Source organism: Oncorhynchus mykiss, chromosome 9 (assembly GCF_013265735.2).
Source record: "Oncorhynchus mykiss isolate Arlee chromosome 9, USDA_OmykA_1.1, whole genome shotgun sequence".
Classification (NCBI taxonomy): domain Eukaryota; kingdom Metazoa; phylum Chordata; class Actinopteri; order Salmoniformes; family Salmonidae; genus Oncorhynchus; species Oncorhynchus mykiss.
The window spans coordinates 78360118-78387831 of NC_048573.1; the positions used below are offsets into that span (position 1 = coordinate 78360118).

Consider the following 27714-nt stretch of genomic DNA (forward strand, 5'->3'; position numbering starts at 1 on the left):
ACAACCCTATTCAAATATTAAAAATAGGATTACAATAAGGACATGTATCCACCAATCCAAAGAAAGGATAGGCGGGAGCTAGACAGCCCGCCGGGCCGCTTTGTGGACAACGAACTCCCATTGGTGGGACGGAGATACATGTATCTTGTCAGTATATCCATAATCTTTGTATCTATTCATCACACACACGCTTTCCTCTTCTCTGTTGCTGGGATCTGAACTAGCTAGTCGAGCTATCCTCCAAACAGACCGCTAACTACCTAGCAATGTCAGCTACCTCTCCTCCCACCCCACCGGCTGATGCTTCGGCGGGGACAGAATCATGCTTCCCCCCGGGATACAAGCCTTTCCGTCCCGAAGAGCATGGCCTGGACGCCGGCTTCCGCCTGACGGGCTTCTCGGATATGAAGGGATGAGGATGCAAGGTCCCCCAGGAGACGCTGCTCAAACTCCTGGCGGGACTGGAGCCTCACCGGCCCGGGGAAACCGGGGACCAAGGCACCGATTTCGGACAACTCACTCCCAACAACACCTCCGCTGGCCCCCGACTAGGTAGCTAGCTCGTTAGCATAGCTAGCAAAATTATATTCGTTTTCAAGTAAACTTGTCAAGTTATTTAATGTAGCTAACTTGTTTTATATTATTATTATCAAACTAACATAAGCTGATTAGTTAACTATGTCGTGGCTAAGTTAGCAATGTAGCCATATAAGCCTGCTAACAATCAAGTCCCTTCTCGAGCCAACTAGCAGTATGTATGCTAGCTGAAGGTAGGGCTGTCCCGGTGCGCCTTATCTCTTAGCATCTCTGATGCAAGGCCAGATAGCTGACTCTTGATGGTGTCTAGCTAACTGCTGTTTAGTAAATGAATAACGTTGTCTAGGTAATAAACAGGGGTGAAAGTATTATTTATTTCCGGTACTGGACCTCCAGAAATGATGGGCCTAATCATAGAATTCCATATAGAACCCCTATTAATTCAATAGGATCTCTGTGGGCCTATTCATAAAAATGTAATTTAACTTTGAAAATGTATTACATTTTTAATTGTGGCATAAACAACCAGTCATTATTATTATTTTTTTATATATTTTTTTATCAATCACTTCAAAAGGGCTCCTTTACTCAACTTGGTCTCAGATCATTTCGTATTATTCTGCACGTACATCCGAGACACTCCATTTAGTGTGATATGTTACGTTTCTTATGGTATGTATTAGTTTGTGGATGGCCTAGAGCAGTGTTTGTTAATCCTGGTCCTGGGGACCCAAAGGCTGTGCATGTTTTTGTGTTTGCCTAATTCAAATGATCAACTCATCATCAAGCTTTGATGATTTGAATCCGGTTTAGCACTAAGGCAACGACTAAAACGTGCACCGCTTTGTGTCCCCGGGATCAGGATTAAGAAACACTGTCCCAGATCCATTTCATAAGATTTGTTACAAATTCCAATATGTGCTATGTTTGGCAAAATATACATTATGGTACAAAATCTATCTAGGTGGCTAACATTAGATAGTTAGGGTTAGGGTTAGGGTTAAAGGGTTAGTGGAAGGATTAGCTAACATGCTAACTAGCTGCAAAGTAGCTAAAGTTGTCCGTGATTCGATGTTGATGTGGGCGTATAACGTGAACATCTAGCAACCTTTGGGCTGCTAGACGTTTTAACGACCCCCCCATTTAGCCAGCCACCATACTTTCATTTTTGCCTTAAGTAACCAAACCAAACTTAACGTATCATACTAAATGGAGTGTCTCGGATTTACTTTTTTTAAATTTAAAATTTAACCTTTCATTTAACTAGGCAAGTCAGTTAAGAACAAATTCTTATTTACAATGACGGACGACCGGGGAACAGTGGGTTAACTGCCTTGTTCAGTGAGACAGAACAACATATTTTTACCTTGTCAGCTCTGGGATCCAATCCAGAAAGCTTCTGGTTACTTGTCCAACGCTCTAACCACTAGGCTACCTGCTGCCCCATTACATACAGAATAATATAATGCTTTGAGACCAGGTTGCAACATTAGGCTACCCACTCATGTTCATCTACTTGCAACATACAGTACCAGTCAAAAGTTTGGACACGCCTACTCATTCCAGATTTTTCTTTATTTTTTACTATTTTCTACATTGTAGAATAATAGTGATGACATCAAAACTATGAAATAACACATATGGAATCATGTCGTAACCAAAAAAATAGAATTCATATTTGAGATTCTTCAAAGTAGCCACCCTTTGCCTTGATGACAGCTTTGCACACTCTTGGCATTCTCTCAACCAGCTTCATGAGGTAGTCACCTGGAATGCATTTCAATTAACAGGTGTGCCTTGTTAAAAGTACATTTGTGGAATTTATTTCCTTACTTTCATCCCCATTCATAAATCAATCAGTCAATCATTGCATACCATGGTAGCATGAATATTGTTAAAGTGCGTGTGTGTGTGTGTGTGTGTGAAGGTATAGGCATGGACTCCTGTGTGGTGCCTCTGCGACATGGAGGCCTCTCATTGGTCCAAACTACAGACTTCTTCTACCCTCTGGTGGAGGACCCCTACATGATGGTGAGTTCTGACACCTGACCTTTAACCCCTGACCTCCATTGTAACCTCTCATCTCCTAACATTTCTTAGGGCATGATTTATGCTTTATGCCCCAACTTATATCATCTGTATGAGTGAATTACATTTAATTTTCTTGTCAAATCGCCAGTTGGTGACCCATCCTTTACGAGATTGTATGTCTCTCTCTCTCTCCTTCCCCACATCTCTCGCTCTCGCTCCTTCCCCACATATCTCCACCATCTCTCGCTCTTTCTCCTTCCCCACATCTCTCCACCATCTCTCGCTCTCTCTCTTTCCCCACATCTCTACACCATCTCTCGCTCTCTCTCCTTCCCCACATCTCTACACCATCTCTCGCTCTCTCTCCTTCCCCACATTGCTCTCTCTCTCTCTCGCCCCCCCCAGGGAAGGATAGCGTGTGCTAATGTCCTCAGTGATCTCTATGCTATGGGCATCACAGAGTGTGACAACATGCTGATGCTACTCAGTGTCAGCCAGAAGATGTCAGAGCAGGTAGGTATTGTTGTGTAATATGATGTTGTTGCCATCCTAATGCACATTCAAATGTTATAAATCAACTCTGCAGAGCTCTCCCTGTCTTCTGCCGTGCCCTGATTGTATTACTGCTGATGATATCCGGAAATGTGCATGTACACCCTGGCCCATCTACAATTGCTAACCCCAATTCTGACTTATGCTCTATCTGTTTAACTGATTTCTGCTGTCGTAAAAGCCTGGGTATTCTGCACGGTAACACTAGAAGCGTATTACCTAAATTGTGACACGCTTAGTTTCCTTAAACGGATGTCGCGGGTTTAAGAGCCGTTTGAACGTAAACTTTAATAAAATCAAAATGCGTTTGTTGTCTCAGCCACTGCCTGTCACCAAGGGAGTACCCCAAGGCCCGATCCTAGCCCCACACTCTTCTCAATTTACATCAACAACATAGCTCAGGCAGTAGGAAGCTCTCTCATCCATTTATATGCTGATGATACAGTCTTATACTCAGCTGGCCCCTCCACAGATTTTGTGTTAAACGCTCTACAACAAAGCTTTCTTAGTGTCCAACAAGATTTCTCTTCCCTTAATCCCTTAACCTTGTTCTGAACACCTCCAAAACAAAGGTCATGTGGTTTGGTAAGAAGAATACCCCTCTCCCCACAGGTGTGATTACTACCTCTGAAGGTTTAGAGCTTGAGGTAGTCACCTCATACAAGTACTTGGGAGTACGGCTAGACGGTACACTGTCCTTCTCTCAGCACATATCAAAGCTGCAGGCTAAAGTTAAATTTAGACTTGGTTTTCTCAATCCGTCTTTCACCCCAGCTTCCAAACTAACCCTGATTCAGATGACCATCCTACCCATGCTAGATTCCGGAAACGTAATTTATAGATCGGCAGGTAAGGGTGCTCTCGAGTGGCTAGATGTTCTTTACCATTCTGCAATCAGATTTGCCACCAATGTAAACTGGTCATCTCTGTATACCCGTCGCAAGACCCACTGGTTGATGCTTATTTATAAAACCCTCTTAGGCCTCACTCCCCCTGAGATACCTACTGCAGCCCTCGTCCTCCACATACAACAACCATTCTGCCAGTCACATTCTGTTAAAGGTCCGCAAAGCACACACATCCCTGGGTCGCTCCTCTTTTCAGTTTGCTGCAGCTAGCGACTGGAACGAGCTGCAACAAACACTCAAACTGGACAGTTTTATCTCAATCTCTTCATTCAAAGACTCCATCATGGACACTCTTACTGACAGTTGCAACTGCTTTGTGTGACGTATTGTTAGGGTTGCACATTTTGGTAAATATACAGAGGTGGGAATTAACTTTAATTAAATGAGTTGACTCTTCACATGGGATGATTTCACTGTACAACAAAAGGGAATATTGAATGATCCCCAATGATCCATCGTATCTCCCAAAAACGTTTTCAACATGCATCTGTAAAATGATAATCTATAAACTAAAGCTTTGGTTGACTTCCTCTCAGGCTTCCATGTCTTCTCCCTGGACCTCCTCAATGTCCACCTCTTGAACATCAGACTCTGAGGCCTCATCTTCACTGTCACTTTCCAACCTTGTTGAGGATAACTCATTGTCAGGCTCAAAAAGCCTCAAATTTGCACGGATGGCCACCAATTTTTCAACCCTTATATTGGTCAGCCTGTTGCGGGCTTTGGTGTGTGTGTGTGTTCCCAAACAAGGACCAGTTGCACTCTGAGGCAGCTGATATTGGTGGGATTTGGAGGAGGAGGATGATGAGGCAACAGGGGAAAGAGTCTCACATCCACAAAGTCCCTTCCCTTCAGGTGGCTGATGAGATGGTGTAAAAAAAAAAAAAAAAAGTGTGACCCTTTTGGAAATGCCTGGATTTCTGCATAAATTGGTCATCAAATTTGATCTGATCTTCATCTAGGTCACAACAATAGACAGTCTGCTTAAACTAATAACACACAAACAATCATCCGTTTTCAACGGTCAGGAGGAATTCTGGACCATTCCTCTTTACAAAACTGTTTCAGTTCAGCAATATTCTTGGGATGTCTGGTGTAAGCCACTCTCTTGAGGTCATCCCACAGTATCTCAATCGGGTTGAGGTCAGGACACTGCATCTCAATCGGGTTAAGGTCAGGACACTGCATCTCAATCGGGTTGAGGTCAGGACACTGCATCTCAATCGGGTTGAGGTCAGGACACTGCATCTCAATCGGGTTGAGGTCAGGACACTGACTGTGCCACTCCATAAGGCGTATTTTCTTCTGTTGAAGCCATTCTGTTGTTGATTTACTTCTGTGTTTTGGGTCGTTGTCCTGTTGCATCACCCAACTTCTGTTGTGCTTCAGTTGGCGGACAGATAGCCTTACATTCTCCTGCAAAATTTATTGATAAACTTGTGAATTCATTCGTCCGTCGATGATAGCAAGCTGTCCTGGCCCTGAGGTAGCAAAGCAGCCCCAAGCCATGATGCTCCCTCCACCATACTTTACAGCTGGGATGAGGTTTTGATGTTGGTGTGCTGTGCCTTTTTTTTCTCCACACATAGTGTTGTGTGTTCCTTCCAAACAACTCAACTGTAGTTTCATCTGTCCACAGAATATTTTGCCAGTAGCGCTGTGGAACATCCAGGTGCACTTTTGCAAACTTCAGACGTGCAGCAATGTTTTTTTTGGACAGCAGTGGCTTCTTCCATGGTGTCCTCCCATGAACACCATTCTTTTTTAGTGTTTTACGTATCGTAGACTCGTCAGAGATGTTAGCATGTTCCAGAGATTTCTGTAAGTCTTTAGCTGACACTCTAGGATTCTTCTTAACCTCATAGAGCATTCTGTGCTGTGCTCTTGCAGTCATCTTTTCAGGATGGCCACTCCTAGGGAGAGTAGCAACAGTGCTGAACTTTCTCCATTTTATAGACAATATGTCTTACCGTGTACTGATGAACATCAAGGCTTTTAGAGACACTTTTGTAACCCTTTCCAGCTTTATGCAAGTCAACAATTCTTATGTCTTCTGAGATCTTTTGTTTGAGGCATGGTTCACATCAGGCAATGCTTCTTGTGAATAGCAAACTGAAATTTTGTGAGGTTTTTTTTATAGGGCAAGGCAGCTCTAACCAACATCTCCAATCTCGTCTCATTGATTGGACTCCAATTAGCTTTTGGTGAAGTCATTAGCCTAGTGGGTTCACGTACTTTTCCCAACCTACACTGTGAATGTTTTAAATTATGTATTCAATATAGACAAGAAAAATACAATTTGTGTGTGTGTGTTTTATTGGTTTAAGCACAGTGTGTTTGTCTGTTGTTGTGACCCAGATGAAGATCAGATCAAATGTTATGACCAATTTATGCAGAAGTCCAGGTATTTCCAAAAGGGTCACACACTTTTTCTTGCCACTGTGTTTTTGCATGACTGCCATATTGCGTCTCAAAGCCCTTGGAAGTGTACTTCGCCAGACTGCAAAGAAACCTTGCCCTCATCCAGGCCGAGGTGGCGAGACACGATAGTGATGACACCATAGGCCTTGTTGATCTCTGCACCAGACAGGATGCTCTTGCCAGCATACTTGGGGTCCAACATGTACGCTGCGGTGTGTTTGGGCTTCAGGCAGAAGTCTTCACACTTTTTGATGTATTTCAGAACTGCAGTTTCCTCTGCTTGGAGCAACAGTGAAGTGTAATGAAGTGGGCGGATTTACGGATTTATTATCTTACATCTGCAAGCAGAGTCTGAACATTAGACAGGATGGCGTTGTCTCCCTCAATCCGTGCAATGGCTACTGCTATAGGTTTCAGGAGTTTCAGACTGCTTTCCACTCTCTCCCAAAATACATCATCCAGGAGGATCCTCTTGATGGGGCTGTCCATATCGGCAGACTGTGATATGGCCATTTCTTGGAGAGACTCCTTCCCCCCCCCAGGAGACTGTCAAACATGATGACAACACCACCCCAACGGGTGCTGATGGGCAGCTTCAATGTGGTGCTCTTATTCTTCTCACTTCGCTTGCTGAGGTAGATTGCTGTTATAACTTGATGACCCTTCACATGCCTAACCATTTCCTTGGCTCTCTTGTAGAGTGTATCCATTGTTTTCAGTGCCATGATGTCCTTGAGGAGCAGATTCAATGCATGAGCAAGCACAGCCAATGGGTGTGATGTGAGGGTAGGACTCCTCCACTTTAGACCAAGCAGCCGTCATGTTCGCAGCATTGTCTGTCACCAGTGCAAATACCTTCTGTGGTCCAAGGTCATTGATGACTGCCTACAGCTCATCTGTAATGTAGAGACCGGTGTGTCTGTTGTCCCTGGGGCCTGCGCTCTTGTAGAATACTGGTTGAGGGGTTGAGATGATGTAGTTAATTATTTCTTGCCCACAAACATTTGACCACCCATCAGAGATGATTGCAATAGTCTGCTTTCTCTATGATTTGCTTGACCTTCACTTGAACTGGTTAAACTTTGCATCCAGCAAATGAGTAGATAATGCTTGTCTGGTTGGAGGGGTGTATGCTGGGCGAAGAACATTCAGAAATCTCTTCCAATACACATTGCCTGTGAGCATCAGAGGTGAACCAGTTGCATACACAACTCGAGCAAGACATTCATCAGCATTTCTCTGACTACATTCCTCAATTGAGTCAAAACAAACTAGGAGGACGATGAGCTGTTGCTGTCGATAAGGTGTCTGATTCATCATTTTCACTTCAAATAGATGTAGAGGGACTTTTGTCAGAGGTTGCTTGTTGTGAACGCTGAGGGAACTTTATGCACTTGGCCAGATGATTCTGCATCTTTGTTGCATTCTTCACACATGATTTGGCACAGTATTTGCAAATGTACACAGCTTTTCCTTCTACATTGGCTGCAGTGAAATGTCTCCACACATCAGAAAAGTGCCCGTGGCATTTTCCTGTAAAGATTAGAAAAAATGTGTTAAAAAAAAACAACATACAATTCCATGTACAGATTGTTAAGCAGTTAGAACAACTCCTTTGTGTGAATGTTTTAAAATGAAACGTATGGAAACAGGTGAATTAACACTCCTCAGTTAGCAGGCTCAAGCAAGCTAAAACCCCACATGGTAGCAGAAACTAACTAGAAGAAATTCTTAACGAGTTAGAAAATGATTTAAACACACTTTGCTGTAGGCTACTATTTACTAGTTTAAAAAATATAATGTATGTCATAGGAAATATCTACACCCTACCCAGTATTGTTATCAAAACCTACCAGAAAGCATGGCTCAGACAGTGCAGTGGGTTCAATAGCATCTCATTAGTTTGCAAGATCTTGAGAATTGTATTTTTATTTATTTAACCTTACCTGGGCAAGTCAGTTAAGTACAAATTATTATTTACAATGACGGCCTACTGGGGAACAGTGGGTTAACTGCCTTGTTCAGGGGCAGAACGACAGATTTGTACTTTCTCAGTTCGGAATTCGATCCAGCAACCTTTCGGTTACTAGTCCAACACTCTTAACCACTAGGCTACCTGCCGCCCCTCCACTCTAACCACTAGACTACCTGCCCCCCTACACTCTAACCACTAGGCTACCTGCCACCCCTACACTCTAACCACTAGGCTACCTGCCCCCCTACGCTCTAACCACTAGGCTACCTGCCCCCCTACGCTCTAACCACTAGGCTACCTGCCCCCCCTACCTTCTAACCACTAGGCTACCTGCCCCCCTACGCTCTAACCACTAGGCTACCTGCCCCCCTACGCTCTAACCACTAGGCTACCTGCCCCCCTACGCTCTAACCACTAGGCTACCTGCCCCCCTACGCTCTAACCACTAGGCTACCTGCCCCCCTACGCTCTAACCACTAGGCTACCTGCCCCCCTACGCTCTAACCACTAGGCTACCTGCCACCCCTACGCTCTAACCACTAGGCTACCTGCCACCCCTACGCTCTAACCACTAGGCTACCTGCCCCCCTACGCTCTAACCACTAGGCTACCTGCCCCCCTACGCTCTAACCACTAGGCTACCTGCCCCCCTACGCTCTAACCACTAGGCTACCTGCCCCCCCTACGCTCTAACCACTAGGCTACCTGCCCCCCCTACGCTCTAACCACTAGGCTACCTGCCCCCCCTACACTCTAACCACTAGGCTACCTGCCCCCCTACGCTCTAACCACTAGGCTACCTGCCCCCCTACGCTCTAACCACTAGGCTACCTGCCCCCCTACGCTCTAACCACTAGGCTACCTGCCCCCCTACGCTCTAACCACTAGGCTACCTGCCCCCCTACGCTCTAACCACTAGGCTACCTGCCCCCCCTACGCTCTAACCACTAGGCTACCTGCCCCCCCTACGCTCTAACCACTAGGCTACCTGCCCCCCCTACACTCTAACCACTAGGCTACCTGCCCCCCCTACACTCTAACCACTAGGCTACCTGCCCCCCCTACACTCTAACCACTAGGCTACCTGCCCCCCCTACACTCTAACCACTAGGCTACCTGCCCCCCCTACACTCTAACCACTAGGCTACCTGCCCCCCCTACGCTCTAACCACTAGGCTACCTGCCCCCCCTACGCTCTAACCACTAGGCTACCTGCCCCCCCTATGCTCTAACCACTAGGCTACCTGCCCCCCCTACGCTCTAACCACTAGGCTACCTGCCGCCCCTACGCTCTAACCACTAGGCTACCTGCCGCCCCTACGCTCTAACCACTAGGCTACCTGCCGCCGCTCCGCTCTAACCACTAGGCTACCCTGCCTCCCCTACACTCTAACCACTAGGCTACCTGCCGCCCCAGAATCAGCTGTACATGTGATGGAAGAATGCACTGTGCATGCAGAGGGTTGCAATCGGGTTGCAATTTATCCAAAATATGCCACAAGACGTAGTTTTGCCTTATGTGTATCCCACAAAAAAAGGTTCACTGTTATAAGTTAACTTTTTTGATGAATTTAAGCAAAGCTCCCCAAATTAACTTCCCATTGAAATTTACCGTGAAGTTTCCGACCCTTTGCAGCCCTATTTGTTGTCTCCACCTTCTTGCCCTGTGTGTCGTTGTCTCCACCTTCTTGCCCTGTGTGTGTCGTTGTCTCCACTTTCTAGCCCTGTGTGTGTCGTTGTCTCCACCTTCTTGCCCTGTGTGTGTCGTTGTCTCCACCTTCTTGCCCTGTGTGTGTGTCGTTGTGTCCACCTTCTTGCCCTGTGTGTGTGTCGTTGTCTCCACCTTCTTGCCCTGTGTGTGTGTCGTTGTCTCCACCTTCTTGCCCTGTGTGTGTGTCGTTGTCTCCACCTTCTTGCCCTGTGTGTGTCGTTGTCTCCACCTTCTTGCCCTGTGTGTGTGTCGTTGTCTCCACCTTCTTGCCCTGTGTGTGTCGTTGTCTCCGCCCAATAATGTGTGTACCATGTTTTGTGCTGCTACAGTGTGAGCGTGCACACACACTCCGGTCTTCGGCGTTGCTTGTCCTAATATTTATATATTTCTTAATTCTGTTATTTTACTTTTAGATGTGTGTATTGTTGTGAATTGTTAGATAATACTGCACTGTTGGAGCTAGGAACACAAGCATTTAGTTAGATATTACTGCACTGTTGGAGCTGGGAACACAAGCATTTAGTTAGATAATACTGCACTGTTGGAGCTAGGAACACAAGCATTTAGTTAGATATTACTGCACTGTTGGAGATAGGAACACAAGCATTTAGTTAGATAATACTGCACTGTTGGAGCTAGAAACACAAGCATTTAGTTAGATAATACTGCACTGTTGGAGCTAGGAACACAAGCATTTCACTACACCCACAATAATATCTGCTAAATATGTGTATGTGATCAATAAATGGATTTGTTGTTAACCTGATGCTGTGTGTAGCAGGGTGTCTGGAGGGGATTCAGAACAGTTGCCTGTTAATTCATAAACCCACTAATCTACAAATATAAGACTTTAGACTGACTTCATGTGACGCAACCTCTGTGTGTGTGTGTGTTCCTGAAGTTGTGCCTAGTCAGTGTAACTTGCAAAACTGGGAGCTAGTTGGTCGTGATGAAATGATAACCGCGTGTGTGTGTGCAGGATCGTGAGCGTGTGATGCCTCTGATGATCCGTGGTTTCCGTGACGCGGCGGAGGAGGGCGGGACTTCGGTGACAGGCGGCCAGACGGTGGTCAACCCCTGGATCATCATAGGGGGTGTGGCCTCGGTCGTCTGCCAACCCAACGAGTTCATCATGTAAGAGAGGGAGTATTCTGTTCAGACTGGGATCAGGGTGTTCTGTTCAGACTGGGGTCAGGGTGTTCTGTTCAGACTGGGATCAGGGTGTTCTGTTCAGACTGGGATCAGGGTGTTCTGTTCAGACTGGGGTCAGGGTGTTATCAGTTCTTGTTGGTAACCTTGATGTTAGAGAGTCGGGCCAAACAGGATCAATTCTAATGGGGAGTTTCCTTGTCAATACTGTGTCTTACTGTGTGTGTAGGCCAGACAGTGCAGTACCGGGGGACGTGTTGGTGCTGACCAAGCCTCTAGGAACCCAGGTAGCTGTCAACGCTCACCAGTGGCTGGACCAGGTACTATACCATAATACTGTCTATCTGGTGGCTGGACCAGATAGGTGATAAACAGACCAGGATGCTAGAATATTTTTCTGGTGGCTGGACCAGGTAGGTGATATTCTAGCTTCCTGGTCTGTCTTCACTTTCTCTCTGGGGAAGTCAGAGACTTCTTTTAGATTTTTCTGTAGTGTCCAAAAATTAGGATGTCTTATTGAAATAGGTAAATAATCTCTCCTCTTTCGATCCCTACCTCTCTCTCTCTCTCTCGTGTGTGTGTGTGTGTGTGTGTGTGTGTGTGCGCGCGCAGCCAGAGAGGTGGAATAAGATCAAGCTAGTGGTCTCTAAGGAGGAAGTGGAGCAGGCCTACCAGGAAGCCATGTTCTCCATGGCAACGCTCAACCGCACAGGTAACACACACACACACACACTAATATAACAGGTAGCCTAGCGATTAAGCGCTTTGGGCCAGTAACCGCTGATTCAAATCCCCGAGCCATCAATTAAGGCAACGCCGCACCTACCTCTCTGATTCAGAGGGGTTGGGTTAAATGTGGAAGACACATTTCAGTTGATTGCATTCAGTTAAAAAAACTGACGAGCCCCCCCCCCACCCCCCCCTCCCACACACACACACACACATTAACATAACACACACCACAACCTAGTCTGTAACAACCCACTGTGTGTTTGTGTGCGATCACAGCGGCAGGCCTCATGCACAGGTTCCAGGCCCACGCTGCAACAGACGTGACTGGGTTTGGGTTGCTAGGGCACGCCCGTAACCTAGCGACGATGCAACGTGATGAGGTAGCCTTCGTCATCCACAACCTCCCCATCATTGCCAAGATGGCCGCCATCAGCAAGGCCTATGGAAACATCTTCAACCTGCTGGGGGGGACGTCCTCGGAGACATCTGGTAGGAGACTAGAGCTTGGCCAAAATATCATCTCACAATATGTTTCATATTTATTTGATGTTTTTGAGTAATCAAAGTTCTTCATTTGCTTTATGAGTGAACCCAGGGTGTCAACACACACATTCGAAGTGATTTTATTGGGTCTTTCTCCATTCTGATGGTTTCATAGTGTTTTCATTAATCTATTTACCCTGTTTTCGCCCCAATGTCCTGGTATCCAATTGGTAGTTACAGTCTTGTCTCATCGCTGCAACTCCCGTATGGACTCGGGAGAGGCGAAGGTCGAGAGCCGTGCATCCTCCGAAACCTAACCAGGCCGCACTGCTTCTTGACACAATGCCTGCTTAACCCGGAAGCCAGCCGCACCAATGTGTCGGAGGAAACACTGTGCACCTGGCAACCGTGTCAGCGTGGACTGCGCCCAGGCCCACCACAGGAGTCGCTAGTGCGTGATGGGACAAGGACATCCCTGCCTGCCAAACCCTCCCCTAACTCGGACGACGCTGGGCTTATTGTGCGCCGCCCCATGGGTCTCCCGGTCCCGGCCGGCTGCGACAGAGCCTGGACTCGAACCCAGAATCTCTAGTGGCACAGTTAGCACTGCGATGCACTTGGGAGGCCTGTTTTATACTGTTTAATCAAACTTCAACCAAAGGTTTCTAATTTGAGATTTCTACACTGCCACAGTGTGGCCAAAAGTATCTAGGCCTTAATTTTGACCAAATATTGCCATTAGATCAAAACACAAGTGAATTGTTGGAATCATGGAAATAGAATGATTATTCTGTAGTCAGAATGTAATCCTGGGCACTTTGAAAACAGTTTTTGACACGACAGCGAATTAAAAAGCCAGGGAGGCGTTCATAGAAATAGGAATTAGAATACTAGTAGGGTCTCTATGGAGGCACTATTGTGACAGGGTAGGAACCAAAGTGTTGGTCAGTTTAAAGGGACCCTATACATTTGACTTGTCATGCTTATGTATATAGGTTAATTTGCATAACTTTGTGGAATTAAATTGGTGCGTATTTTCGTTAGTGGTTATGTAGCCCATCTTATTCAGCACACAACATACAGATCCTATATTTGAGTGGAAAGTCTGTCGAAGTGCAAGAGCTGTTGCTACAGCTCTTCAAATGGCTCTTTCTTTGCTATTGGAACTAAACGTGCTTTAATCAACGTGCCCAATCAATGCTCAACAATTCTAACTGCAATCTCGTGTTTTGATGGCCACGATTAAAAAAAAAAAGAAGCTATTTTTATTTCTCAGCTGGTAATTGAGGCTTCCCATTCTCCATTCAAGTGCTTAGCCAGGCTTGAGCATGTCACACATTTGAAAACGTATACTTCGTTGTTTGAAAGTTTTTTTTTTATTTATTTCATATTATGAGGCATGTTTTACCTTGCTTCAAAGTAGCCTAGTCAAAATTATTTTGTAAAGACTTTCAAATGCCATTGAAATCAGTAGCCTATTTCTCCCATGCTGTTAGTTTTCAAATCAACTTTCTTTCATTGTCCAGTAGCCCAACCAGTCCTAGTCATATTAGCATCCCATGCTAGTTGATGATAATCCTAGTCATATTAGCATCCCATGCTAGTTGATGATAATCCTAGTCATATTAGCATCCCATGCTAGTTGATGATAATCCTAGTCATATTAGCATCCCATGCTAGTTGATGATAAGCCTAGTCATATTAGCATCCCATGCTAGTTGATGATAACCCTAGTCATATTAGCATCCCATGCTAGTTGTTGATAATTCTAGTTATATTAGCATCCCATGCTAGTTGATGATAATCCTAGTCATATTAGCATCCCATGCTAGTTGATGATAATCCTAGTCATATTAGCATCCCATGCTAGTTGATGATAATCCTAGTCATATTAGCATCCCATGCTAGTTGATGATAACCCTAGTCATATTAGCATCCCATGCTAGTTGTTGATAATCCTAGTTATATTAGCATCCCATGCTAGTTGATGATAATCCTAGTCATATTAGCATCCCATGCTAGTTGATGATAATCCTAGTCATATTAGCATCCCATGCTAGTTGATGATAACCCTAGTCATATTAGCATCCCATGCTAGTTGTTGCATCTTTAGATCTCTACATTTCTAATTGATATTTTCCTATCTGTCACGCCTGCATGTGCAGTGCGCTTTTGGCAATGGAGTTTTCCCATCAATTTCTTAATGAAACGAACATTCGTGTGTAGCCTTGTGCTGCACTTAAAGTGAAATAATACTTCACCGTTTGAAGCTTAATGTTATGGTCTGTTGCATTGGTTCTCTTCGCTAACATTAAGACCCTTTTTTTTTAACTCTGCAAAAATGACTAATTAAAATGACTAATTAAAATGACTAATTAAAATGACTAATTAAAATGACTAATTAAAATGACTAATTAGCGGTTTCAGATCAAATATGTATAAGGCAAATATTGCTGATAATGCGGTGGTAGATGTTCACTTCCCCTTATGGCTCACTACATACATACGCACGCACACATTTACACACGCACACATTTACACACGCATACATTGTGTACAAAACAGGGATGCTGGCCCATGTTGACTTTTCACAGTTGTGTCAAGTTGGCTGGATGTCCTTTGGGTGGTGGACCATTTTTGATACACACAGCAAGCAAACTGTTGCGCTACGGCTGGTCTATACAGTGCCTTCGGAAAGTATTCAGACCCCTTGACTTTTTCCACATTTTGTTACGCTACAGCCTTATTCTAAAATTTATTAAATAAATAATGTCCATCAATCTATTCTAAAATGTATTAAAAATAAAACAACATAGCTTATTTACATCCGTATTCAGACTCTCCTGGGAGACTTGAAATTGAGCTTAGGTGCATCCTGTTTCCATTGATCATCCTTGAGATGTTTCTACAAGTTGATTGGAGTCCACCTGTGGTAAAATCAATTAATTGGACATGATTTGGAAAGGCACACGCCTTTTTTATATAAGCTCCCACAGTTGACAGTACTTCAGAACAAAAACCAAGCCATGAGGTCAACGGGATTGTCTGTAGAGCTCCGAGACACAAATGTGGGGAAGGGTACCAAAACATTTCTGCAGCATTGAAGGTCCCCAAGAACACAGTGGCCTCCATCATTCTTAAATGTAAGAAGACTCTTCCTAGAGCTGGCCGCCCGGCCAAACTGAGAAATTGAGGGAAAAGGGTCTTAGTCAGGGAGGTCACCGATGGTCACTCTGACAGAGATCTATAGTTCCTCTGTGGAGATGGGAATACCTTCCAGAAGGACAACCAGCTCTGCAGCACTCCACCAATCAGGCCTTTATGGTAGAGTGGCCAGACGGAAGCCACTCCTCAGTAAAAGGCACATGACAGCCTACTTGGAGTTTGCCAAAAGGAACCTAAAGACTCTGACCATGAGAAACAAGATTCTCTGTTCAGATTAAACCAAGATTGAACTCTTTGGCCTGAATGCCAAGTGTCACGTCTGGAGAAAACCTGGCACCATCCCTACGGTGAAGCATGGTGGTGGCAGCATCATGCTGTGGGGATGTTTTTCAGCGGCAGGGACTGGGAAACTAGTCAGGATCGAGGGAGAGATGAATGGAGCAAAGTACAGAGAGATCCTTGATGAAAACCTGCTCCAGACAAAGGGTCACCTTCCAACAGGACATCCACCCTAAGGACAAGTCTCTGAATGTCCTTGAGTGGCCCAGCCAGAGCCTTTTTTAAAAATTTTTATTTATTTCCCCTTTATTTAACCAGGTAGGCTTGTTGAGAACAAGTTCTCATTTGCAACTGCGACCTGGCCAAGATAAGGCATAGCAGTGTGAACAGACAACACAGAGTTACACATGGAGTAAACAATTAACAAGTCAATAATATAGTAGAAAAAAGGGGAGTCTATATATACATTGTGTGCAAAAGGCATGAGAAGGTAGGCGAATAATTACAATTATGCAGATTAACACTGGAGTGATAAATGATCAGATGGTTATGTACAGGTAGAGATATTGGTGTGCAAAAGAGCAGAAAAATAAATAAATAAAAACAGTATGGGGATGAGGTAGGTGAAAATGGGTGGGCTATTTACCAATAGACTATGTACAGCTGCAGCGATCGGTTAGCTGCTCAGATAGCAGATGTTTGAAGTTGGTGAGGGAGATAAAAGTCTCCAACTTCAGCGATTTTTGCAATTCGTTCCAGTCACAGGCAGCAGAGAACTGGAACGAAAGGCGGCCAAATGAGGTGTTGGCTTTAGGGATGATCAGTGAGATACACCTGCTGGAGCGCGTGCTACGGATGGGTGTTGCCATCGTAACCAGTGAACTGAGATAAGGCAGAGCTTTACCTAGCATGGACTTGTAGATGACCTGGAGCCAGTGGGTCTGGCGACGAATATGTAGCGAGGGCCAGCCGACTAGAGCATACAGGTCGCAGTGGTGGGTGGTATAAGGTGCTTTAGTGACAAAACGGATGGCACTGTGATAAACTGCATCCAGTTTGCTGAGTAGAGTGTTGGAAGCAATTTTGTAGATGACATCGCCGAAGTCGAGGATCGGTAGGATAGTCAGTTTTACTAGGATAAGTTTGGCGGCGTGAGTGAAGGAGGCTTTGTTGCGGAATAGAAAGCCGACTCTTGATTTGATTTTCGGTTGGAGATGTTTGATATGGGTCTGGAAGGAGAGTTTAGAGTCTAGCCAGACACTTAGGTACTTATAGATGTCCACATATTCAAGGTCGGAACCATCCAGGGTGGTGATGCTGGTCAGGCGTGCGGGTGCAGGCAGCGAACGATTGAAAAGCATGCATTTGGTTTTACTAGCGTTTTAAGAGCAGTTGGAGGCTACGGAAGGAGTGCTGTATGGCATTGAAGCTCGTTTGGAGGTTAGATAGCACAGTGTCCAAGGACGGGCCGGAAGTATATAGAATGGTGTCGTCTGCGTAGAGGTGGATCAGGGAATCGCCCGCAGCATGAGAAACATCATTGATGTATACAGAGAAAAGAGTCGGCCCGAGAATTGAACCCTGTGGCACCCCCATAGAGACTGCCAGAGGACCGGACAGCATGCCCTCCGATTTGACACACTGAACTCTGTCTGCAAAGTAATTAGTGAACCAGGCAAGGCAGTCATCCGAAAAACCGAGGCTACTGAGTGCCGATAAGAATACGGTGATTGACAGAGTCGAAAGCCTTGGCAAGCTCTATGAAGACGGCTGCACAGTACTGTCTTTTATCGATGGCGGTTATGATATCGTTTAGTACCTTGAGCGTGGCTGAGGTGCACCCGTGACCGGCTTGGAAACCAGATTGCACAGCGGAGAAGGTACAGTGGGATTCGAGATGGTCAGTGACCTGTTTGTTGACTTGGCTTTCGAAGACCTTAGATAGGCAGGGCAGGATGGATATAGGTCTGTAACAGTTTGGGTCCAGGGTGTCGCCCCCTTTGAAGAGGGGGATGACTGCGGCAGCTTTCCAATCCTTGGGGATCTCAGACGATATGAAAGAGAGGTTGAACAGGCTGGTAATAGGGGTTGCGACAATGGCGGCGGATAGTTTCAGGAATAGAGGGTCCAGATTGTCAAGCCCAGCTGATTTGTACGGGTCCAGGTTTTGCAGCTCTTTCAGAACATCTGCTATCTGGATTTGGGTAAAGGAGAACCTGGAGAGGCTTGGGCGAGTAGCTGCGGGGGGGGGGGCGGAGCTGTTGGCCGAGGTTGGAGTAGCCAGGCGGAAGGCATGGCCAGCCGTTGAGAAATGCTTGTTGAAGTTTTCGATAATCATGGATTTATCGGTGGTGACCGTGTTACCTAGCCTCAGTGCAGTGGGCAGCTGGGAGGAGGTGCTCTTGTTCTCCATGGACTTCAGTGTCCCAGAACTTTTTGGAGTTGGAGCTACAGGATGCAAACTTCTGCCTGAAGAAGTTGGCTTTAGCTTTCCTGACTGACTGTGTGTATTGGTTCCTGACTTCCCTGAACAGTTGCATATCGCGGGGACTATTCGATGTTAGTGCAGTCCGCCAGGTTCAAGTCATCCTGGACTTGAACCCAATCTAACATCTCTGGAGACCTGAAAATAGCTGTGCAACGATGCTCCCCATCCAACCTGATAGAGCTTGAGAGGATCTGCAGAGAAGAATGGGAGAAACTCCCCAAATACAGGTGTGCCAAGCTTGTAGCTTCATACCCAAGAAGACTGGAGACTGTAATCACTGGTGCTTCAACAAAGTACTGAGTAAAGGGTCTGAATACTTATGTAAATGTAATATTTCTGTTTTTATTTTATTTTAATAAGTGTGCAACAAAGTTGCTTTGTCATGATGGTCTATTGTGTGTAAATTGACGAGGGGTGGGGGGTTAAAATGTTTATACATTTTTGAATAAGACTGTTTTACATTACAATGTGGAAAAAGTCAAGGAGACTTTTCAACGTAGTTGAGAGATCACATCTTCCTCTCTGACTAGCGGTTTTAACTCTCTCTTTGCTGTTGAGGTTTGGTCCAACTGAATCGGCCATATGGACACCAACACATTGAGACATTATTTTACTGTAATAGAGAAGTTGAGACATTATTTTACTGTCTCAACTGCTCAGAGCAGACACTACTAAAACACAAGTATTAATGAACATTGATTCTGGAAAATGGATATTCAGTTTGTTGTGCCATTGGTGTATATTATTATTCAACTGTTCTACCTTGTTAGTTAGCAAATAGGTCCAAGCTGGCTCAACTGTTACCCCTTGTTAGCTAGCAAATAGGTCCAAGCTGGCTCAACTGTTACCCCTTGTTAGTTAGCAAATAGATCCAAGCTGGCTCAACTGTTACCCCTTGTTAGTTAGCAAATAGGTCCAAGCTGGCTCAACTGTTATACCTTGTTAGTTAGCAAATAGGTCCAAGCTGGCTCAACTGTTACCCCTTGTTAGTTAGCAAATAGGTCCAAGCTGGCTCAACTGTTACCCCTTGTTAGTTAGCAAATAGGTCCAAGCTGGCTCAACTGTTACCCCTTGTTAGTTAGCAAATTGGTCCAAGCTGGCTCAACTGTTATACCTTGTTAGCTAGCAAATAGGTCCAAGCTGGCTCAACTGTTACCCCTTGTTAGCTAGCAAATAGGTCCAAGCTGGCTCAACTCTTATACCTTGTTAGCTAGCAAATAGGTCCAAGCTGGCTCAACTGTTATACCTTGTTAGCTAGCAAATAGGTCCAAGCTGGCTCAGCTGTTATACCTTGTTAGCTAGCAAATAGGTCCAAGCTGGCTCAACTGTTATACCTTGTTAGCTAGCAAATAGGTCCAAGCTGGCTCAGCTGTTATACCTTGTTAGCTAGCAAATAGGTCCAAGCTGGCTCAACTTGAAATATAAAGATTAGCTGGCTACTCACGAGCACGTGGGCTTGAGAGGCTGTTAATGAGACCTGTGTTAATGTTCTATAGCCTAATTCCTGCTACAATAAGGTAGCATTATTAGTGAACGTTAGGTTCTGGGGACATTTGTTAAAAAAAAAAAAAAAAAAAATGCAATTTTCATAGACTGAATTGAAAGCCAGATTAGTGATTATTGCAAAAAAAAGCAACAACAAAAAGGTTAAACTTCTTTTTTTTTTAAATTATTAGTGGGTCTGATGGTTGTGGAAAGCTTATTTAGCCTAGGTACAACTAAGTCCTGAATTCAATAGGTACAACTAAGTCCTGAATTCAATAGGTACAACTAAGTCCTGAATTCAATAGGTACAACTAAGTCCTGAATTCAATAGGTACAACTAAGTCCTGAATTCAATAGGTACAACTATGTCCTGAATTCAATAGGTACAACTAAGTCCTGAATTCAATAGGTACAACTAAGTCCTGAATTCAATAGGTACAACTAAGTCCTGAATTCAATAGGTACAACTATGTCCTGAATTCAATAGGTACAACTAAGTCCTGAATTCAATAGGTACAACTAAGTCCTGAATTCAATAGGTACAACTAAGTCCTGAATTCAATAGGTACAACTAAGTCCTGAATTCAATAGGTACAACTAAGTCCTGAATTCAATAGGTACAACTAAGTCCTGAATTCAATAGGTACAACTATGTCCTGAATTCAATAGGTACAACTAAGTCCTGAATTCAATAGGTACAACTAAGTCCTGAATTCAATAGGTACAACTAAGTCCTGAATTCAATAGGTACAACTAAGTCCTGAATTCAATAGGTACAACTATGTCCTGAATTCAATAGGTATAACTAAGTCCTGAATTCAATAGGTACAACTATGTCCTGAATTCAATAGGTACAACTATGTCCTGAATTCAATAGGTACAACTAAGTCCTGAATTCAATAGGTACAACTAAGTCCTGAATTCAATAGGTACAACTAAGTCCTGAATTCAATAGGTACAACTATGTCCTGAATTCAATAGGTATAACTAAGTCCTGAATTCAATAGGTACAACTATGTCCTGAATTCAATAGGTACAACTAAGTCCTGAATTCAATAGGTACAACTAAGTCCTGAATTCAATAGGTACAACTAAGTCCTGAATTCAATAGGTACAACTAAGTCCTGAATTCAATAGGTACAACTAAGTCCTGAATTCAATAGGTACAACTAAGTCCTGAATTCAATAGGTACAACTATGTCCTGAATTCAATAGGTACAACTATGTCCTGAATTCAATAGGTACAACTATGTCCTGAATTCAATAGGTACAACTATGTCCTGAATTCAATAGGTACAACTAAGTCCTGAATTCAATAGGTATAACTAAGTCCTGAATTCAATAGGTACAACTAAGTCCTGAATTCAATAGGTACAACTAAGTCCTGAATTCAATAGGTACAACTAAGTCCTGAATTCAATAGGTACAACTAAGTCCTGAATTCAATAGGTACAACTAAGTCCTGAATTCAATAGGTACAACTAAGTCCTGAATTCAATAGGTACAACTATGTCCTGAATTCAATAGGTACAACTAAGTCCTGAATTCAATAGGTACAACTATGTCCTGAATTCAATAGGTATAACTAAGTCCTGAATTCAATAGGTACAACTATGTCCTGAATTCAATAGGTACAACTAAGTCCTGAATTCAATAGGTATAACTAAGTCCTGAATTCAATAGGTACAACTAAGTCCTGAATTCAATAGGTACAACTAAGTCCTGAATTCAATAGGTACAACTAAGTCCTGAATTCAATAGGTATAACTAAGTCCTGAATTCAATAGGTACAACTAAGTCCTGAATTCAATAGGTACAACTAAGTCCTGAATTCAATAGGTATAACTAAGTCCTGAATTCAATAGGTACAACTAAGTCCTGAATTCAATAGGTACAACTATGTCCTGAATTCAATAGGTATAACTAAGTCCTGAATTCAATAGGTACAACTATGTCCTGAATTCAATAGGTACAACTATGTCCTGAATTCAATAGGTACAACTAAGTCCTGAATTCAATAGGTATAACTAAGTCCTGAATTCAATAGGTACAACTATGTCCTGAATTCAATAGGTACAACTAAGTCCTGAATTCAATAGGTATAACTAAGTCCTGAATTCAATAGGTACAACTAAGTCCTGAATTCAATAGGTACAACTATGTCCTGAATTCAATAGGTACAACTATGTCCTGAATTCAATAGGTACAACTAAGTCCTGAATTCAATAGGTACAACTAAGTCCTGAATTCAATAGGTACAACTAAGTCCTGAATTCAATAGGTACAACTATGTCCTGAATTCAATAGGTACAACTAAGTCCTGAATTCAATAGGTACAACTAAGTCCTGAATTCAATAGGTACAACTATGTCCTGAATTCAATAGGTACAACTAAGTCCTGAATTCAATAGGTACAACTAAGTCCTGAATTCAATAGGTACAACTAAGTCCTGAATTCAATAGGTACAACTAAGTCCTGAATTCAATAGATTATTGCTGACTGTGTAAAATGCAGTGTATTTAACCTTTAATTGTACAACGCTTATTTAGAGGTTAAATCTATATATACCCTGAATCGCACAAGTTTGAAAAATCAATATGATTTTTAGGCCATATCGCCCAGCCCTATGTTGATTGTGACAAATCTAGCAGCGTTGCAGTTCTTAAACCAGTGTTCCTGGCAACTACCAAAGGCACTTAAATATTTTGCCTTGCCTATTCACCCTCTGAATGGCACACATACACAATCCATGTCTCAAGGCTTAAAAAAATACTTCTTTAACCTCTTTCTCCTCCCCGATTTTAAATTGGATTTAACAGGTGACATTAAGGGATCATAGCTTTCACCTGGACTCACCTGGTCAGTCTATGTCATGGAAATAGTAGGTGTTCTTAATGTTTTGTACACTCAGTATACAGTCGTGGCCAAAAGTTTTGAATGACACAAATATAATTCACAAAGTCTGCTGCCTCAGTTTGTATGATGGCAATTTGCATATACTCCAGAATGTTATGAAGAGTGATCAGATGAATTGCATTTAATTGCAAAGTCCCTCTTTGCCATGCAAATGAACTGAATCCCCAAAAACATTTCCACTGCATTTCAGCCCTGCCACAAAAGGACCAGCTGACATCATGTCAGTGATTCTATCGTTAACACAGGTGTGAGTGTTGACGAGGACAAGGCTGGAGATCACTCTGTCATGCTGATTGAGTTCGAATAACAGACTGGAAGCTTCAAAAGGAGGGTGGTGCTTGCAATTATTGTTCTTCCTCTGTCATCCATGGTTACCTGCAAGGAAACGTGCCGTCATCATTGCTTTGCACAAAAAGGGCTTCACAGGCAAGGATATTGCTGCCAGTAAGATTGCGCCTAAATCAACCATTTATCGGATCATCAAGAACTTCAAGGAGAGCGGTTCAATTGTTGTGAAGAATGCTTCAGGGCGCCCAAGAAAGTCCAGCGAGCGCCAGGACTGTCTCCTAAAGTTGATTCAGCTGCGGGATCTGGGCACCACCACTACAGAGCTTGCTCAGGAATGACAGCAGGCAGGTGTGAGTGCATCTGCAAAAGGTACAGGGATTGGACTGGGGTAAAGTCATTTTCTCTGACGTTTGTTTGGGGCATCTTTCTCTGATGTTTGTTCCGATTGTTTGGGGCATCTGGGGAAAAAAGCTTGTCCGGAGAAGACAAGGTGAGCGCTACCATCAGTCCTGTGTCATGCCAACAGTAAAGCATCCTGAGACCATTCATGTGTGGGGTTGGCTCTCAGCCAAGGGAGTGGGCTCACTCACAATTTTGCCAAAGAACACAGCCATGAATGAAGAATGGTACCAACTCATCCTCCGAGAGCAACTTCTCCGAACCATCCAGTTTGGTGACGAACAATAGCTTTTCCAGCATGATGGAGCACCTTGCCATAAGGCAAAAGTGATAACTAAGTGGCTCGGGGAACAAAACATTGATATTTTGGGTCCATGGCCAGGAAACTCCCCAGACCTTAATCCCATTGAGAACTTGTGGTCAATCCTCAAGAGGCGGGTGCACAAACAAAAACCCACAAATTCTGACAAACTCCAAGCACTGATTATGCAAGAATGGGCTGCCATCAGTCAGGATGTGGCCCAGAAGTTAATTGACAGCATGCCAGCATGCGGATTGCCGAGGTCTTGAAAAAGAAGGGTCAACACTGCAAATATTCCATAGTAACATCTGACAAATATCTAAAGACACTGAGGCAGCAGACTGGAAATTAACATTTGTGTCATTCTCAAAACTTTTGGCCACGCCTGCATCATTCCCAGTCGGCTCAGACGGATCCGGCTCATGAGCTCCATAAGCAGACGATTTTAATTAATGGAAAATGAATGTGGTTTGTGCTTCATATCGCATCAAACTGAATCGCATCGATTTGTTCCTCTAATCAAACCAAATCACAGTCAATCATTTGAAAGTAAAACGTTGCCCGTGTATCGAGTCGTCTTGAAAGGGAAGGATCCTTGCTATTGCTCTCTATTCATCTGATTTTAGAAGATATCGTTGCACAAACAACAACATGCTGACACCAACACTGGTATCCGGCTGTATTAGCTACGCTCTGACTCGGATTACATGTACAGTGTGCTCCAAAAGTATTGGAACAGTGTTGTTGTTTTGGCTCTGTTCTCCAGCCCTTTGGATGTGTTGTTGTTTTGGCTCTGTTCTCCAGCCCTTTGGATGTGTTGTTGTTTTGGCTCTGTTCTCCAGCCCTTTGGATGTGTTGTTGTTTTGGCTCTGTTCTCCAGCCCTTTGGATGTGTTGTTGTTTTGGCTCTGTTCTCCAGCCCTTTGGATGTGTTGTTGTTTTGGCTCTGTTCTCCAGCCCTTTGGATGTGTTGTTGTTTTGGCTCTGTTCTCCAGCACTTTGGATTTGAAATGATACAATGACATTAAAATGACTGTGGTTAGTTTTAATTTGAGGATATTTGCATCCATATCTGGTGAACCATTTTAGAAATTACAGCACTTTATGTACAAAAATATTGGGACAGATTCACTTACGTGTATAAAAGTAGTCAGAAGTTTAGTATTTGGTCCCATATTCCTATCACACAATGACTACATCAAACTTGTTACTCTATAAACCTGGTGGATGCATTTGCTGTTTGTTTTGGTTGTGTTTCAGATTATTTTGTGTCCAATAGAAATGAGATGATAAATAATGTATTGTGTCGTTTTGGAGTCACTTTTATTGCAAATAAGAATAGAATATGTTTCTAAACACTTCTACATTTAATGTGGATGTTACCATGGTTATGGGTAACTCTGAATGAATCATGAATAACGAGTGAGAAAGTTAGAGCCATAAATATCATACCCCCTCAAAATGCTAACCTCCCCTGTTATGCTAACCTCTCACCATTACAGTAACAGGGGAGGTTAGCATTATATATCATACCCCCAAGACATGCTAACCTCTCACCATTACAATGTCTTGGGGGTATGATATAACATGCTAACCTCCCCTGTTATTGTAATGGTGAGAGGTTAGCATGTCTTTGGGGTTATGATATAAAATGCTAACCTCCCCTGTTATTGTAATGGTGAGAGGTTAGCATGTCTTGGGGGTATGATATAAAATGCTAACCACCTCTGTTATTGTAATGGTGAGAGGTTAGCATGTCTTGGGGCTATGATATAAAATGCTAACCTCTCCTGTTATTGTAATGGGGAGAGGTTGAGAGGTTAGCATGTCTTGGGGGTATGATATAAAATGCTAACCTCCCCTGTTATTGTAATGGTGAGAGGTTAGCATGTCTTTGGGGTTATGATGTAAAATGCTAACCTCCTCTGTTATTGTAATGGTGAGAGGTTAGCATGTCTTGGGGGTATGATATAAAATGCTAACCTCCCCTGTTATTGTAATGGTGAGAGGTTAGCATGTCTTTGGGGGTATGATATAAAATGCTAACCTCTCCTGTTATTGTAATGGGGAGAGGTTGAGAGGTTAGCATGTCTTGGGGGTTTGATATTTGTGCTCTGTAGCTTTCTCACTCATCATTATTCGCAATTCATTCAGGGTTATCTTTAATCATGTTGAAGTATTTAGAAACATTTTATTCTTATTTACAATAAAAGTTACTCCCAAATGACACAAGACGTTATTTCCCATTCACCCTGTAGGTGGCCTTCTAGTAAGTCTGCCCAGAGAGCAGGCGGCCCGGTTCTGTGCGGAGGTGAAGGGTCAGGGGTCTGGGGGTGGAGCCTGGATCATCGGCATCGTGGAGAAAGGAGAACGCGGCGCTCGCATCATCGACAAACCACGCATCATCGAAGTCCAACCGAGAGGGACCGCTGCAGCCAATCAGGAGAACAGCACCTCTACTAGTCCAGCTCCTGGCGATACGCTGTCATAGACTCCCTCTTACGTGTGTTGCTGTCCATCTCTTTCCCTTGTTTAGCCACAGGAGCTACAGGCCAAAACACCGAACATGGAGAGGGAATGGACAACACTCCAAATGGTTCCTCTTTTAAATTAAATTAACGTTCCAACAGTTTTCCCTCCAATCAGTGAATGGGAAATAGATCAAGTTGTGTATGTGATTTTAGAGTGTGGGTCAGAACTTTCTCCTGGTGAAACTTTTGTCATTGTGGGAGTGGTTGGAAAAATGTTTATTTAATGTGTTTCTATTGGATATTTGGCTTGTCTATAAGGATGTCTGGCTCTACCCATTGGTTCAGAGGCAGGGTTGAGCAGCTCTCTCTGGACCAATGGGGTTGTCCGGTATGTCCTCTGCCAGCTGACTGGCTGCTCAGCTCAAAGCCCCCCCTACCTGTTTATGAAGCTCCGCCTTCCAAACCTCAGCCAATGGGGCCAGGCGGAGTGGATGTCTGTCTCAGGAAGGGGGTGGGGCTCATGTGCTGGGTTCCAGCCATTGGCTATGTGTTTCTGGAGAATTCACAATCAATAAACCGATCATCAACTCACTGTTCTGTCCCTTTGGTACTTCCTGTGTGTGTGTGTGATTTAAAATGAATATATTTTTTAGGACAGTGGGGTACAGAATGATTAATGGTGGAATACGTTAGAATATTGGTCTTCTGTATATCAGTTGGTTGAGCACGGCGCATGCGACCATCCATAAGATGTACTGTATGCATGCATACAGGATAAAAGTGCCTGCTATTAAGGCATATTTTATATTGAAATGTATCACCGCGTTCTAACCCGAGAGACCTGGGAAAAGATCGGTCTGTCGCGGGCTGCTTCAGCCTGCCCCGCTTTCCAACCCTCTGAACAGAGACACAAATAAGATGAGAATAGCAGCAACTGTTGGATAATGGAAGTTGATTTTAAAAATACTTTATTGTTAATGATGTTGGTTAGCTAGCTAGCGAATTTTAACCATATTGGCATAGACATGATGACATCAGTCAAGACATGGTATCATTAAGTTGAAACAAGCCACCTAACGAGTCCCCACACGGCAGCTTCTTGTAAGTGAGCACGGTTAAATACACAATAATGCGACCGTGGACAGTCCGTTTGTTTACATGGACACATCTATAACCAAGCTACTGATTAATAAATACAGAAAATCGCCAATCAAAATGAACGTTCTGGCACAGTGACAGTGTTATTTTTGCTTAAGACTTTTTGATTCTGAGTTCGGACATATACAGTACATTTGAAATATATGGTGCATCCTAACACCTTTGCCGAAATCACTTCACTCGCGCAAAGAGTGGGGCGTTGGTGCTGGCACATGCGCATATTAAACTGTTTCCATGTCCTAACAATTCTAAAGATTGCTCAGAA

The 27714-nt window shown here is 43.7% G+C and overlaps 1 protein-coding gene across 1 annotated transcript; it reads left to right on the forward strand.

Moving 5' to 3' along the window:
• Positions 1-87: 87 nt before the first annotated feature.
• LOC110532863 (selenide, water dikinase 3) lies at positions 88-26883 on the forward strand. The gene is made up of 8 exons (XM_021617016.2): positions 88-552; positions 2465-2568; positions 2974-3081; positions 11115-11269; positions 11514-11604; positions 11897-11996; positions 12293-12505; positions 26079-26883. The coding sequence occupies exons 2-8, from the start codon at positions 2473-2475 to the stop codon at positions 26309-26311; spliced, it is 996 nt and encodes a 331-aa protein (XP_021472691.2). The 5' UTR covers positions 88-552; positions 2465-2472; the 3' UTR covers positions 26312-26883.
• The last annotated feature ends 831 nt before the right edge of the window (positions 26884-27714 follow it).